At 41.7% G+C, this 16,046-nt stretch overlaps 1 protein-coding gene across 4 annotated transcripts in view; it reads left to right on the top strand.

Moving 5' to 3' along the window:
- Positions 1-16,046, top strand: part of VPS41 (VPS41, HOPS complex subunit) — a 185,012-nt gene that overhangs the window by 9,525 nt on the left and 159,441 nt on the right. For 2 of the 4 annotated variants that reach the window (XM_019509076.1, XM_019509074.1), the window contains exon 2: positions 2,373-2,411. In XM_019509076.1, coding sequence (XP_019364621.1) covers positions 2,373-2,411 — 39 coding nt within the window. Of the gene's footprint in view, positions 1-274; positions 454-2,372; positions 2,412-4,456; positions 4,504-16,046 lie in introns of those variants that run through there. The other 2 variants (XM_019509075.1, XM_019509077.1) reach the window with 2 other exon arrangements.

Here is a 16,046-nt window from a genome sequence, read left to right as displayed (position 1 = left end):
AGGTCTTTAAGAGGAGACTGAACAAGCATCTGGCTGGGGTCATCTGACCCCAGCGCTCTTTGCTGCCCAGGGCACGGGGTTGGGCTCAATGACTGCCAAGGTCCCTTTCCACCCTAATCTATGAATCTTTGGACTTGGGGCTCTTCTTACTCTAATAACAGTGGTGGGCTGTGACTCTAGGTATGGTGCTATACGCTCCCTTTTATTTTCCATTGCGCTTGAGTTGTGTTATGAGGGTAGAACAAATACGTTTCTTACTCTTTGCAGTGTGCCAGCAAAAACATTAATATAGGTTCAGTTATGGTGACATGTAACCTTCTCCTGGCATTGGTTCTTCCATCTGGGCAATGGCTTTAGCTATGTTGATGAAAACAAGTGAACAAACAAATCCTCTGCACATCTAGAAGAGGTTGCTTGTATAACTATACTGTAGCAAAACCATTCAAATTTAAGGTAAGCCCCTGGTAACTAAATTTTAGGCTTAATTCAATTCAAGTAAAAATTTTTTTTAATAGTGGCTATATTTTGCAAAGTTCTTTGGGTAAAACTGATTTCTTTTATTAGATTAACTCACATAGTTGGAAAATGGCTTCTTCGCAAGCTTTCAGGTACAAATACCCTTCGTCAGGCTGAGGAAGCATCCGCAGTTGGTGTGTGGTCTTCCTGGATGGAATGAACAGCCTGATGAAGGGTATTTATACCCAAAAGCTTGCAAAGAAGACTTTTTCCAACTATTTTAGTTGGTCTAATAAAAGATATCAGATAGACATACAAGGTTCTTTAGGTATATGTCCTTAGACTAGTATGGCTACAACCTATACCCCTGTATATTTTGCAAAGAAATGTATTGGGATTCGCAAAATGGTGCTTATTGAACTGATCTTTCTATGCCATTTGTAGGAGATTCGAAGCCACGAGAAAAAGAAGGATTAAAACCTCTGCTTAGAAGAACACTAGCATTAAATCTCCTCCTTTCTGCTCTTCCCCATTTTCTAGCATACTAGTCTTTCCTTTTCCTAGGTCATGACATAAATAGAGAAGAAGCAGCTATTTCTCATTTTAGGGCTGCATCTTGGAGAAGGGTCTGGCTCCAGTCTTTAAAGCTTGGGGAAGCTGAGGCTGTTCAGCATGGTAATACTGTGCGTGGAGCCATTAATGGCAAATGGCAATGCTGTGCTCCCCCGACTGTTTTGGCTGGTTACTAAAGATGATCAGCCACTAGTATAGAGAAGGCATTTACTTTTTGCTTAAAGGTTACAATAAGAGCGCTTTATAAACAGGGAGCAAATAAATAAATGTGACTAGCAAACTAAAGATGACACTGGTAATGATCAGTATTAGATTTTCTTTCCATTCCATTTATCTTTTGGCTGTCTGTAACTTTCTCTCTCTCTCTCTCTTTCTCTCTTTTCATGTGACACGTTGCACCTATTTATCTTATTGTCAAAATATTACTTCATAAGATTTGAAATGCCTTCTTCTCTCGCGTTCGTTCTTTGTTTATATCATGTGCTTCTGTTAAAATGCTTACGTTCACTGTCAGCATATTAGTTGTAACCTTTTATTGCTATTGATAACTATAAATACGTTAAGTAAATCTTCATTTTGCTGACCTCTTTGAGGAGGCTTTGCATCAGCAGATTTTACCAGTGGACAGGTGAGAGATTAGCAGGAGTAGACTCAATTTTTTTTGTAGGACAGTAAGATTCATTGTCTTGCCAGACGACAGTGTTTTAAAGGCACAGTTTCTTTGAAGGTTTGAATAAAGCATTCAGTCTGAAGGTGGGGGGCTTGGAGAGAGAGAGAAGGAAAGTTGTTACATTTTCTCTTTGCTGGAATTCTATGGGAAACAGTTTAAAACTAGTTCATTTAAATAAGACAGTGGATTTAATGGCTGACTAGTGGCTACACTATCCATGAGCACAAAGTTTGGCTCATGGATAACTGGAGAATACAGCTCTGTCCCAGGTTCCAAGATGCAGGAAATTGTTTGACAGCCCAAGAGAGACAGAAATTTCACAGGTACCTGGCCTTGCCTAGATGATGCACACTGATAGAAGGATGTGCTTTTGGTTGCCATTTGCTTAAATGCAGCCAATAATAGCACCATTGCCAACCGGTGCCACTGAGTGTCAGTGTGGTGCTAGATTACAAGCCCTAAAAACAAAATGGGTATGCAGATAAAGAGAGAAAGAAAGGATAACCATCTTTAATCGTCGTAATTACTCCAAACTCTATTTATCTTTTGCCTCTAAAAACTTTCAAGACAAAAATAGTACTTAACCATTTGTACATATGTACGTTCACAGTATGCATGTATGTATGTATACGTTTAATTTTTTATCTTCATTTTGCTCTTATGTCATTTTCAGGAACCTGTTTCTATGGAAGAATCTACAGATGAATCTGAGGTAAGTTTGTGTAAAGGTGCCTCATGGCTAAATATTATATTATGTCAGTTCTTTATCAACATATGGCGAAAACGCAACTTTTATTCATTTCTGTTTTGGCAGCTGCACTTTTAAAGGGAAAGTTGCACCTGTGCTACCATAGGTGGCTTTGAGCTGTGGGTGAACAGTTCAAAAGAAGTAGTAGTTTTGCTACTAACGATACTAGTATTATGAAAAAAATGCCATCAAACAATTTTAACAAAGTAAATCATTTTAGGATGTGAAACTGATACATTTGACAGCGTCAGGTGATTATATAGTATGATATACTAATTTCACAACCTTCAGCAGACGTTCTCAATCTTTTTAGCTTCGTGGCACCCATCGGAAAATGCCAGCTCTTAGCTTTCATTTATTTTTTGACTGTGGACAAATAACAGAGCAAGTCTTTTATTACAAAATACTTGGAAAGGCCATAACAGATCAGACTGCTAGTGGTAATATTTGCATGGCATCCTTAAAAGGGTCTCACAGCACTACGAAGTGCTGCAGCACCTTGGTTGAGAATCACTGATCTAGGGTTAAGTTGAAATATAGCTATGATTTAGATTATTAGGAGAGTGCAGAAATGGAGGCTATAATGAATTTAAAATCACCTCTTCCAGATACTGGTGCAGTAGAACATACTGTTTTTAACTAGGGTTTTGGATGCAGGGAGTCTACGTGCTGCCCAGCCCAGCCTAGCCCCGTTGCAGCAGGGTGGAGTGGAGTGCCATAGGGCACAGCCTCCCTCCTCAGGCTTCCAGTGGTGGCTGGTGGGCTGGATTGGATCAATTGGCATCTCCCCACACTTCCCCACATGCACTCCTCCCCCAACATCTCACCAAAACTCCTTAAATTTCCCTCTAACCCAAATAATTGCCCATCCCTGTTTTATTCTGTTTCATAGATTGTTTCTAGTTCTAGCTAAAAATCTCAACTCAGTTGTGATAATATTAATCATAGAATCATAGAAAGTTAGGGTTGGAAGGGATCTCATGAGGTCATCTAATCGAGCCCCCTGCTCAAAGCAGGACTATCCCCAACTAGATCATCTCAGAAAAAGGTTTTGTAGCTGGATCTTAAAAACCTCCAGGGATGGAGATTTCCGCAGCTCTCTGAGTAACCTGTTCCAGTACTTTTGCTATCCTCCTACTGAGAGTTACTGTAACTTGAGACCATTGCTCCTTGTTCTGTCATTTGCCACCACTGAGAACAATCTAGCTCCATCCATTTCTGGAAGATACAAATAGACAAGAAGTTGAAGGTTGCTATGAAATCTTCCTCAGTCTTCTCTTCTCCAGACTCAGCCCAGTTCCCTTGGCCATCTAACCATTTTTGTTGCCCTCTGCTGGACTTGCTCCAATTTGTTCACATAATTTCTTTAGTGGGGGACCCAAAACCAGTTACAGTACTCCAGATGTAGCCTCACCAGTGCTGAAGAGGGGAAAAATCACTTCCTTCAATCTACTGGCAACACTCCTACTGATGCAGCCTAGTGTGCTGTAAGCCTTCTTTGTAACAAGGGCGTACTATTGACTCATATTCAGGTTTTTGTCCACAGTAACCCCCCGGTCCTTTTCTGCAGACCTGTTGCTTAGCCACAGTCCCCAGGCTGCACTGGTGCATGGGATTGTTCTGTCCTAAGTGCAGGACTTTGCACTTGTCTTTATTTAACCTCATGAGATTTCTTTTGGTTCAATCCTCCAGTTTGTCTAGGTCTCTTTGAATCCTTGCCCTACCCTTCAGTAGTCCTACTACTCCCTCCAGCTTGGTGTTGTCTGCAGATATACTTAGAGTGCACTCCATCCCATTTTCCAGGTTATTGATGAACACAGTGAAGAAAACTGGGCCCACAACCGACTGATCCCTGGGGCACTCTACTTGATACTGGCTGCCAACTAGCCATTGTACCATTGATTACTGCCCTTTGAGCCCAGAGAATCAGCCAGGTTTCTATCCACCTTGCATCATCCAACCCATACTTGGTTTGTTCCTAGACCCTGCTCTTGGACTGACCTGCTGGCTTCCTGACCCATCTTGGCTCTGGTTTCTGCTGCTCCTTCTGATCTTGGTTAGTGCTTTGATCATTCAGTGGTCCAAAACCTGGCTGCTCACAACTCAGTATGGCATTTCTGTAGCTTTGCACTACTGTCCCGTTGTCTCACTTTCTCTTTGGAAAGATCCTGTGAAGCTGGGAACTCTTAATTTTACGCAGCTTTTGATGCCCCTTGAGCCCTTAATCTGCTAGTCGTAACTTGTCACCCAAACAGTTTGCTTTGTGTGGCATGTTCCTTAACAGGCATCTTGATACTGTTTGTACAGAATTGGTGGTAGGGATTTGCAGTGAGGCCTTGGATGTGTGTGTGTGTTTGTTTGTTTGTTTTTATATTTTTTTGTGAAGAGAAAAAGGAAAAAAAGACTGTCTTGCTTATTGAGTCTGCTTCCTAGATTGGCCAGTTTTCCTCTGTCCCTTTAAATAAGTTTAATATTTTCCAGCTGTTTAAATTAAAATGTCTGAAATGCATAGTTATAAATTAGTAGAGGAAGCACATCTTCAGAGACTTTCTGGGGAGATGGCAGTAGTTATTTGTGTCAACGCTTCATGCGATTGTAGCAGATATTTCTTTCTAACTACACTACAATTTGCCCTCTTATTTCATATCCTCACATATGATATGGGGTATTATGAGCTTTTCCTTTTCAAGTAGACAGGCTACTATTTATTCTTTCCATGATATGATGAGTAAACAGTATATCTACAATGGTATTTAATTCTCAGGAGAAAAAACTACTTTTGCTGCAACATATTTTTGCTGCAATCTTGAAGCACTAACCTTTTTTTTTTAACTTGTGTTATTTCTTAAATTGCATGTATGAAATACATCTTTCTTCTTTTTTCTCCGCCATGATAATGATCAAGTATGTTGTATTTTAAGATTGAACAGGTTTGTTTCACTGAAAAAAAAAAAAAATCCTAGGTACAATGTAGTAGCGTTGGCTGGCTTAATGTTATTTTGTAGCATCTGGAGCTTCATGTTAGGGCTGTCATATTTGATGAGGCCTTAAGAATAGAGAACAAAGTAAACTGACTCTTGGCTGTTCATAAACTGTGGAGAAGAAAGTCTGAATAAATTATGTATAGCCTGAATCAGAATTTCTCATTTCTTAAATTTCACTTTAAGAAAGAGAATCTATTTCTGTATCTTGTAATTTTTGCCATTGAGCTGGATTTCCCTGAAACTCTTTTTTTTAATTTGGTTTTTGCTAGGTAATTAATAAATGGTCTGCCAAGTTATTAGCTTGATAATGATGCCTCTCTGTGTGGAGAGTGTTAGGGTTATGCTAGCGTGAGGGACCTGTTAACATTGTTCTTGATTTTAAGTTCATATTACTTGGGTTGTGCCTCAACTTTGCAGCTGAGGTCCTGATCAGAGATTCCAGGGCTACAGAAGTTTTCATTTTTCTCCAAATTACTTTGATAACCAAGGGGATGGGAGAATGGTTGCACTCAGGTTTGAAAATTTATGTTATTTCACATATTTGCAAGCCAGAGAGGTAGCTTAAAGTGAAACTAGGATTTTTCAGTGGATGGAGAAGGGGAAGGTATGCAATAAAAAAAAAAAAAAAAAAAAAAAGGATCTGCTAATGAGAAAAAATATCATGCAAATAATTTATCAATTTGACTCAGTTGGATGAGCAATGTAAATAATTTATTGACGTTTAAATGGAATCTTTACATACATTAATTTTAAAAAACAAATTTGCGGTGGCTAGTAACTTGCATTATTATATACATCGTTAGAGGATTGACTTCCAAGAAAAATGGGTTACTGGTTTTGGAGCTATATTCTTTTAATATCTGCTGTTTTTGTGCAAAATTAGATACTACTTTTAATGAGCTATTAATATTAACTAGAAGTGTCAGCTCTCCTATTTGTGTGTTATGGAAAATGCTGTGAATGTTACGTAAATTAGAAGTGATTGAAAAGCTACTGTGTCAACAGAGTATTCTGATGTGGTCTACCCAAAATACTAATTGACTGACTTGGAAGGAGCAGGGCTGGGAAGAAAAAAATCATTAATTTCCTCTTTAGCTCTACATTTCAGTGAGTGGATAAAAGTAACTCTGTAAGCCACTGTTCACAAAAATGCACTGAAAGGCACTCATACACAGCAGATCACAAGGTGGCAACAGCTAGCAGTTAAGTAGTGTTAAGGTAAACGTGTTGAAATATCTTATTAAGCAAAAGAAAAATGCAAGTAGAAATTTTGGTTTTGTTGAAATGAGTTGTGTTTTGAATTTTTTTCACAATTGCAATTAGCTTGGACATTAGAAAGAAAGTGAAATATACTGTGTAAATGCAGTGCATCTCTATAAGAGTTTAGTTGATTGTATGCAGTTGAAGGCTGAAATGAATCGGTAGTTTCCAATGGTTCTTTTTGGTCTGCACACAAGTTACCATGAGATAAAATAGGTGGAATTACACCAAATAATGCTATCGTGAACTTTTAACTTTTATGCATCACTTACAGTGATTGCTCACATGCAGTATGCCATCTGTACACGACTTCTGATTCATGACTTGGCTTACATCTATTTCTTCAGGACTCATAGGACTCTATCTGAAATTGGTGTTCTATAAGAAAGTGTGTCTTCCTTTCTTTTCAGAATTGCCATGGTAGGACTAAAATGCTGTCTTCCCTTCCTTTCATCTGTATATTATTTCATCCTCTGAAAGCAACCATTTTAATACTTGTTCACGGGAAGCCATATCATCATAATTCCTTGCTTTAGTGTATACCTACATTTTTTCCAAAGAGGTCAAGGGATTAAATAAATCCTCTGCAGAAAATGCATCATAAGAAAAGAAAACTGTTGAGAGAAATCTTAACATTCAAATCTGTATTTATCCATTCTATAACCAAAAAGAGTATTTTGGTAATTTTGCTTATAAAGAATTCTTCTATTTGGAGTGGGTTAGAGCAGGGGTTTCTGAAGCTTTTATGCCATGGCCCAGCAGTCGTAGCCGACAGCAGCAGGAATTTATGGCCAGAAAACAGGTAAGGATAGCTCCCCACTCCCAGGCATGGGGGTGGGCCAAACCCTGCACTGTCATGGGTCCTGCATGAGGAGCCTCTCTGCCTGACTCTGGGGGGTCACAGTTTGTCAGCCTGTGGCCACTTCCAGTCCGACAGCTGTCCTGGGGATTGAGAACCCCTAGGTTAGAGGTTACTCACTTAATTTCCTTACCCATGGGTACAGCAGTTTTCACCATTAAAATGGTGAAGATTGCTTTTTTTTTCTTTTTTCTTTTTTTTGGTGGCATCAATTACAGATGAGGTCTCAGTGTCTCCTTCATTTTGCAGCCAGGCAGAGAATGCTAAAATAATGCTTTTATACAGGTGAGAAGCATGAGAGGGCTTTTAATGAATTTGCAACAGATATTTTTAAATTGCTGCTTCTTATGGAAAGTGCTGTCTCAGCCCTGGAAAGAACGGTGTCATCTTCGTATCTGTGGTGCCAAGTCTGCTGTATTTCTTCCATATATTTCGTTGCGTTGTCCAACTGGTGTTCCACAAGTTTTTGCTGAGGGACCATCTCTATCCTCAGCAAAAGAGGATGGTTTAGTCTCCATGCCCATTCAGTCCTATGTACCTTCGCTAAATTTACCTGTTATTAAGGGTGACCATTGGTCCTGGTTTATACTAGACCATCCTCTTTTTAAACCCTTTGTCCCCTGTCCATTTCTGAATGAGGAACGGACAGCAAAAAGTCCTGTTTTTCAGTTCATTAGTAGAAATACATGTCAGTTATTTGTCCTTGTGATTCTGTTGGCTGTGCCTAGAGGTGCACAGCCATGAGGAGGTTTCTGAGGCAACTAGGGAGGAAGGGAGGTGGTGACCCCACCCCTCACTGCTGATTGGCCAAGGAGCTGGCAGCCCCACCCTTCACCACTGATTGACCAAAGGGGCCCACCCCTTGCTGTGGATATCTGGTATTCTGGGGATGCGTCAGTGGCAACCATCCATTTATCTGATGTGGTCCCACAAAGTTTTCAGCATGTAACTTCAACTGGATGAACAAGAGAATAGCCTGAAAACTGGTTTCCTTTTGGGATTTGCTATTTGTGGAAGAACCAGAGTGAAACTGAATTATTTGCCCTTCGCAGTAGAGGAAGTCCTCTATCACTTGGAGAAGAACAAAAGTCTAGAAGCCTTTTCCTAGGAATGAAGAAAGAACCAGTGGGTAGTGATCAAACTATACTTGAAAAGTATTGTGGACATTTCTGTGGTGGTTCTCTTTGCTTTATGGATGTCACTTCAACACACACAGATAATTCTGCTAAAACAGTGGAAAGAATAGTATGTGGTGGGTGAGATTCTTAGGAGGTTGTGTTGCCTCTTAGAAGTGACTAATAGAGGCTTAGTGTAAACTTAAGGATCTTGTAAGGTACACCAGAGTTACTGAGAAGACTTTGCACAACTATCCTCCTGTTAGCAGAGCAAACCATACATTGGCATGCATCAACCAATGCACGTCAAGCAAAATTAAGGAAGTTATTCTCCCGCTGTACTTGGCATTGGTGAAGCCACAGCTGGAATACTGTGTCCAGTTCTGGGCGCCACACTTCAAGAAGGATGTGGAGAAGCTTGAGAGAGTCTGAAGAAGAGCCACTTGTATGATTAGGGACCTGAAGAGCAAGCCCTATGAGGAAAGGCTGACAGAGATAGGACTGTTCAGCTTAGAAAAGAGAAGACTTCAGGGGGATTTGATGGCAGCTTACAAATATATCAGGGGCTAGGCGAGCAACTATTTACCAAGACACCCCGGGGAAAAACCAGAAGCGACTGTCATAAACTCCTAGAAATTTTCAGACTGGATGTAAGAAAAAGCTTCTTCACAGTTCACGAGACCAGACTCTGGAGTAGGCTCCCAGCGGGGGTGGGGCAGGCACTTACCCTGGAGATCTTCAGAAGGAGGCTGGATGCTCGCCTTGCTGGGATTATTTGACCCCAGCAGTCTTTCTGTCCCAGAGCGGGTGAGCTGGACCTGATGATCTCATGAGGTCCCTTCCAGCCCTAAACTTCTGTGAATCTGTGAAGGAGGAGTGAACACAAAGCTTGTTTGATTTCCATGTATTGTAAATTGTAATACCTGGGGAGAACCTTCCTAAAAATCCTTAAAGTTGCTTTAATGGACAGCATAGAGATTTCAGGACTTTCCATGTTGCCACCAGATATAGCTAGAAATCATCCACCTTTTGTTTTGGTCAGAAAAGGCTTTTGCCAAAACTGAAACATTCTGTAGGAACGTAGGTACTAGTTCTTGCTGAGTTAGTCCAAGGACTTGAATTCATCGTCTGTGACCTAAACACTAGATTCTTCTGGATGTCCCCTTGTTCTGTTGTTGATGGTATTTTCATAGAAAGGACTTGAACTCCTCCTAATATGGAACAGGAAAAATGTTGAAATCTTAATCTTACATGGATGATAAAACAGCTTCTTACCCAACCCAGATCACTACCACCAGCTAAAAGGTCCATGAAAAGAAAAGGCTAGTGTAGGAACCTGTCTGCTTGGATGGAATGCTTCAATAGTGAGAGAGGTTATTCTGTGATGCTGAAAGGAAATGAAAAGTATATTTGTTTTTCCTGGGGGGAAGTACCTGGATATATTTTTACATCCCTTCTTATATCAAATAGATTATTAATTTGATCCTGTTTTAAGGCACGTAATTCAGAGTTTGGTGCTTCAAGCTTTTTTTTATTTTCCTATAATGAATGTGAAATTCTGCTACTACAAGAGAGAAGGCGAGATTAAGTTTTATGAAGGCTGAATGTTTTATGAATATTAAGTGGAAATCTTTGATAGCAAGAAGCTCAAGCATCCCTGTTTGCCCCTTTCTTTTCTACCGAAGCTGTTGCCATCTATAAATACATAAGGAAATAAGTAAAGCCATTTTCAGGGTAAAAATCTTAGTTCAGTTGATTTTTAAAGAGCTCAAAAAGGTCATGCAGAAAAAACCTTCAGTACCGTGCCAGATCTCAGGAATTTATAAGTTTTAAAACATGATATTGATATCTCCCCTGTTCTTTATTTTTAAATAAATCATCAAACCCCCTCTCCCCTCCCTCCAATGCTTTTAGCTAATGCAGTCGTATCTCGTGGCATTGCTCTCTCTAGTATTTGGAAAAGTTACTTGTAGGAGTTGTAAAAGGCTGTAAATATATCTTTCATGTTTTAGGCAGTTCTGATTGTTCCGTTTCAAGGACTTGTGAAATATGTTGTATAAAACATACTACTTTTTTTTCATTCCTGTGCATGTTACGTTAATTGCATCCCATTTACCTTAATTGCAGTTCATTGTAGGGAAAAACCTGTCAAGCTGTGTGCGCTCCCTGACCACCTACTGGCAAAGGAGCAACAATGCAGCTTGGAAGGACAGTGCATGTAAAGGGCTGTGTCACTCCTGTTTCGATGCAAATCGAAATCCTGGACAATGCATGTGAACGTCTGTCTGTATGAACCTGATGCACAAGAATTTCCCCCAGGAAAAATGCAGTATCTGACTCAGAACTGGACTGCAAGGTTGTGATGCAGCTTTATATATGATAATGTTATTACATTGCAGCTCTGTAATAGCAATGTGATGTTGCACCAAAGCTGCAAATTTTCAAACTTCTTCAAGACTGCAAATTTTCAAACTTCTTCAAGAGCATACAGTGCAATGTAAATGTGAGGATATTGTTGCTGTTGCATCACAAACTGTGACTATATGACACTGTCGCACTTAGCTGTCTTGGCTTGATTCTCTTTTTTAATTCATTAGCCAAACTCCCAGTTACCAAAATGGGAACAAGAGCAGTAGCTCTGTTGGCATTATACAAGCTCTTATTTCTCTAGATCTAGGTGTGTGCTGTTAGTTTGTTCTCTGCTCTTGGTTGTACCCACCTTCAGTCATATTGAGGTAGTGGATCCTAATGGCATGTACTGTCAAGTCCAGTTACTTGCAGTTCTCTGTTTTATATAGGGTGGCCACTGACACTTCCCCAGAATGCAGGACATCACCCTTAGTGAGGGGCAGCCTCCTTGGCCAATCAGTGGTGAGAGGTGGAGCTGCCACTTCAGCCAATCAGCAGTGATGTTTGGGGCCACCAGTCCTCTTGGCCAGTAAGGGGCATGATCCCTGTGGCAGAATGCCATTTCTGTTTCTCCCCAAACTCTTATCAGGTGCGTGACCAATCTGACAATTGGGTTACTATGGTCACTGCACAGGGCAGATACCCCGTGGCCCATTGGCTTCAGGTAACCCTGAGTTGTAACCTGAGCTGGATACATTCCTGAGGGAGGGGGAAACCTGCTCCCTCTGCCTACATGAGTGGCCTTACACACCTGGGAGGGGGCTAGAGACCCTGCCAGTCTACCTGGCAACCAGTGATGCATTTCAAATTGGTTGGCTGACAGTCAACAGTTGCTGGACTTCATTGGATCGGGTAAATGAGGTCATAAGATCTATGTAAGTTAAGGACGGCCCAGGAAGCGGACAGAAACTATGATGAGGACTCTCAGAGAAGCTGGACCACCTGAAACTTGCGCTCTTTCTTGAAACTCTTGGTTAATGAACTGCTTGCCTCCAGAGGAAATTTCTACCTGCCTCTGGATGATACTTGTGAGTGAGCTACTTGAGATCTAACTAGATAGATAGCTTGCAGTAACTCAAATGCATGATCAATGGCTACCATGCCCCTGTTTGCTCTAAGGTATTTCTCTGATGTTGCTCTACCCTGTACCCTATTCCAAACCTATTCCTTGTAACCAGTAAAGTCTCTCTCTCTCTCTCTCTACCTAGCATGGGAGACTTACTGGGAGAGGGTCTACATTATGCCTTGGGGTCCCCTTGGTTTGGCTGACTAAGGGAGACCACCTTTTGTGCTTTAGACTGAAGGAAGCACCCCAAGTTCTTGCAGTGGGTCAAATTACCCCTCAAGGGCTACTAGGCCTGCGCTTCCCAGGGGGCACAGGGCCAAGGTAAGTCCAGACTCTGGGTGGTACCCCCCCAGGCTTGCGGGCATGTTGCAGGAGGGGGCCAGCCAGATGTGAGGCACCCCCAGGGAGGCACTCAAAACCTGGAAGGTGGTTGGGTGCAGTGAGGCGGGTGGCTCAATGCAGGAGCGCCCCGTACTGGTTCACCACAGTCCCCACAAAAAGGCCTCCTCCCTCCCTGGCTGGGAACTCCTGCTTCTCCTGGCTGTGTGCTGCCCTACTTCTAGGCACAGCCAATAGAATTGCAAGGACAAATGATTGACATGTATTTCCCCAGTGAACTAAAAAACAGGACTTTTTGTCATCTGTTCCTCATTTAGAAATGGACAGAAGACAAAGGGTTTAAAAAGAGTACATTTCAGTATAAAACAGGACCAATGGCCAGCCCTAGGGTCAGCATTGTACTCTGTGTAAATAGTGAAATTGTCCTATTCACAATGAGTTTTGGTGTTTTCTGTTTAGAAGTTGTACCAAACTGCATGTAGTCAATAACAGCTTGGTACAAAATGGTTTTGTACCAGGAGTAATATCTGGGCTTTGACCAGAAATTGAGCTCTTGGCTGAAGGTGCAGTGAATTCTCTGCTTGCAGTTTTCCATAGAGGAGAAAACCAGTTCTTTTAAACAGGGACAAGTCTGCCAGTTTAGAATGCGTGGGCTGGGTATTGGCAGGTGTTCAGGCTGGATTGAGGGAGTTGGCACAGATTTGTGAGAGGAGCCAGTGGTCAGGCTTTGGGAATGATAGTCTGCCCTACTCTCAGTTTCTTTTCTGTAAGAAATGGTTGTGGCCAACTCAGTTCTACTCCCAAAATCAGTAGCGTAGAAGCATAGTAATGTATGTAGTAGCCACCATGGTTGTGTATGCTCTATTCTTGCTTCTGCTGCTTTCTTCATACAGATGAGGTGGAATAGTAGCTGAGTTGCCTTTATGCCATTCCTTGGCAAAAAACAGCATGCCTCTGGTTGTGTGAGTTATGAAATCCTTCTTTTCGATGTACATGTTGCCCATCTTGCACCTACTACTACCTGCCAGCACCTGTAGCCTTTTACCCACAGTTCAATTATTTCTGTTGAAATAAAGATGTCTTACTGTGCCTGTACGAGAGGGAGTTATTCGGTATGGATCTAGAGTCTTCAAGAAGGAAGCAACTTTTAGAATATCTGTGGATTCTGCTTAGTCTGTTTCCTTGTATTGTTTTATCTCCTGGTGTGTGTTGCTGTTCAGCTGATAGTTTAGAGCTTGCAAAGCGAAGTAGTTTCCTTTTCACTGACAACGTGACACCAAGAATAAGACCAGCCAAACAGGTCCATTGGTACAGAGTTACTGTGAGCAGTTGTTTTACCTTCAGCTTCATCTGCACTTCTGACCATGTTCACGGATCAGTTTATTCTCCTTGTATACAGATATGTATATATCTAACAGTTATTTCCAGGACTGGCAAACAACAGTTTACAAAAAATCACTTGCTCACTGTCTTAAGCTACACATGTTCATCTGTCAGCTACCATATGTTTAAATTTGCTGGGGTACTAAATTACCATGTTTCAAGAAGAGATGCTTAAATTTTGGATAAAAGCTAACAGAAGAAAGATTATTGCTCTGCTCTGGGTAAAGAAACTTTCCTGGGTAACAGTAGCAACATGCTTTATCCTCTGGAGACTTGTCTTTGTTAACCAACAGAGTGCTCTAGTAGGTTATCCAAGTTGTGCTGTAGCCTAAATCTGGGCAATAAAGATATCAATCCTGTGTCAAAAACCAAAAGGAACGGAGCCGCCTTTTGTGAGTTTTAAGATGCACCCACATCTCCTTTTTAGAGTATGACTTGCAGCCTTTTTTTTCCCCTGGGAAGATAATATTGAAAGTGTAAACCTCTCTAAGTTGGTCTCTAGGTATGAAATTTTGTTACTGATATGTAACTTTTGAGCTGCAGAAGGCTATTATAGCCCTTCAGATCTGGATTTTAGGATCCAGGAAAAATAAGAGTGGTCCCTTCTTTTATTTGTGGAAAAACTGAAGATAAGTTTACAGCCCTATTCACCTCATCTTCTTACTTAAAGCCACATGCCTATGACTCAGTCACTTCCTGTGCTGACTTGCTAGTGCATATAAGAGAAGTGACAAGCAACACACAGATGACCTTGCTTGTGGAGGTGGACCAAGTGGGACAGTTGGATGTCAGCTTTATTGCACAGCTGCAGCTTTTCTTGCAGAGCTTGCTGACCCACCATTTCCTGCTGAGAAGGCTGCTGTGTTATGTGCTGCAGCATCCAAGGGATCTGTCTGATGCACCATGCCCCTCAGCACACCCAGTGCCAGCCCATATGCCCAGTGGGAAGTACCTGCTATACATGTGCCTCTGAGGGCTGCAGTGTGTTAAAGATATGGCCTGCAGGCTGGATCTGGCCTCTGGAGTCCCATCATCTGGCCCATGTTGCTGCACGTGGGTCTCGGGCTGGACCAATATGCTGCGTATAGTGTGTATCAGTTCTGACCCCAGCCCTGTGCACTACTTGCAGGGCCAATTCAGGGTGTGTGCAGTATGTGGGGCGATTATCTATACCTAATCCAGCTCATGGATTGGCTCCATGCTGCTGTTACCTCTGCTCCAGGGAATTGACAGGAGGGGATTAATTTTAATCCAGGCACTGACTGCCTCTATGAATTTGGTCACGACATGTAGGCTAACACTTTTAAACTTGAGGGGGCTTCCTTTTCATGGGTGGGTGCTCAGAAATACTGATTTGGGGTATCTAAATCTAGATATGAGTTAGGGAATTACTGTGCCCCAGTAGTAAGGGTTGGAAGCATTGTCTAGTTAACTAGAAAAAAAAAAAAAAGGGTTGTGGCTATTTTTAGGGCTCACCTCTTATCTGAGGGCTAGGGACAGACATTCAAAAAGCCTGAAGTGATTCACTCCTTGCAGGTTAGTCTAAGCTCTTCAGTTTACGCTGATTAATAACTGGACAGATATTCTCTGTTAAATCAGGAAATGCAGCCACATGTCTGCAGTGGCTCAAGCCAGAAGCTGGGGGCCACTAGAGCATGCCACTGCCAAAGGGGAGGGAAGAGAGACACCCTCAAAGGCTCTCACCCCGTCCTGCTGGAGTGGAGGGGGCATGGTCAGACACCAGCCGGGGCTAGCACAATACATGGGGATGACAGCCGCCAGCCTCGGGGGTGGGAAGCAGTTGCTGCCAGACTGAGCAGTGGGGTTGGGGAAGAAGTCCTTTCTCTGAAGCAAGCATGTATTCAACACAGCAATTTGCAAAGCATACAACAGGGAACTACCAAAAATCTTTGCCTAAGCTGAGATACAGCCCAGTAAAACACAGCATACACAACTTAATCTAACTTAAAATGTCAAGAATTAGTTTTACTAATCCTGAGGGCAGAGTGTCTCCTTACAGCCAGGCATTCAAAAAGGCTTTGTTTAGGTATTCCCACCTTTTACATGTTCTGCTTTATAATGTAAATATAGCTCTCTACATTCTTTGGTGAAGCTGTCTGCAACTTCCCTTAACTATAGCTCTAGTATGCGTGATGATTGTCAGGTCTTTGCCAACATTTCCCA

This window comes from Gavialis gangeticus, unplaced genomic scaffold (genome assembly GCF_001723915.1).
Source record: "Gavialis gangeticus isolate Ggan-Ray unplaced genomic scaffold, GavGan_comp1, whole genome shotgun sequence".
Classification (NCBI taxonomy): Eukaryota; Metazoa; Chordata; order Crocodylia; family Gavialidae; genus Gavialis; species Gavialis gangeticus.
Note: the sequence above shows the minus strand (reverse complement) of the source record. Positions and strands in the feature narration are given on the sequence as shown.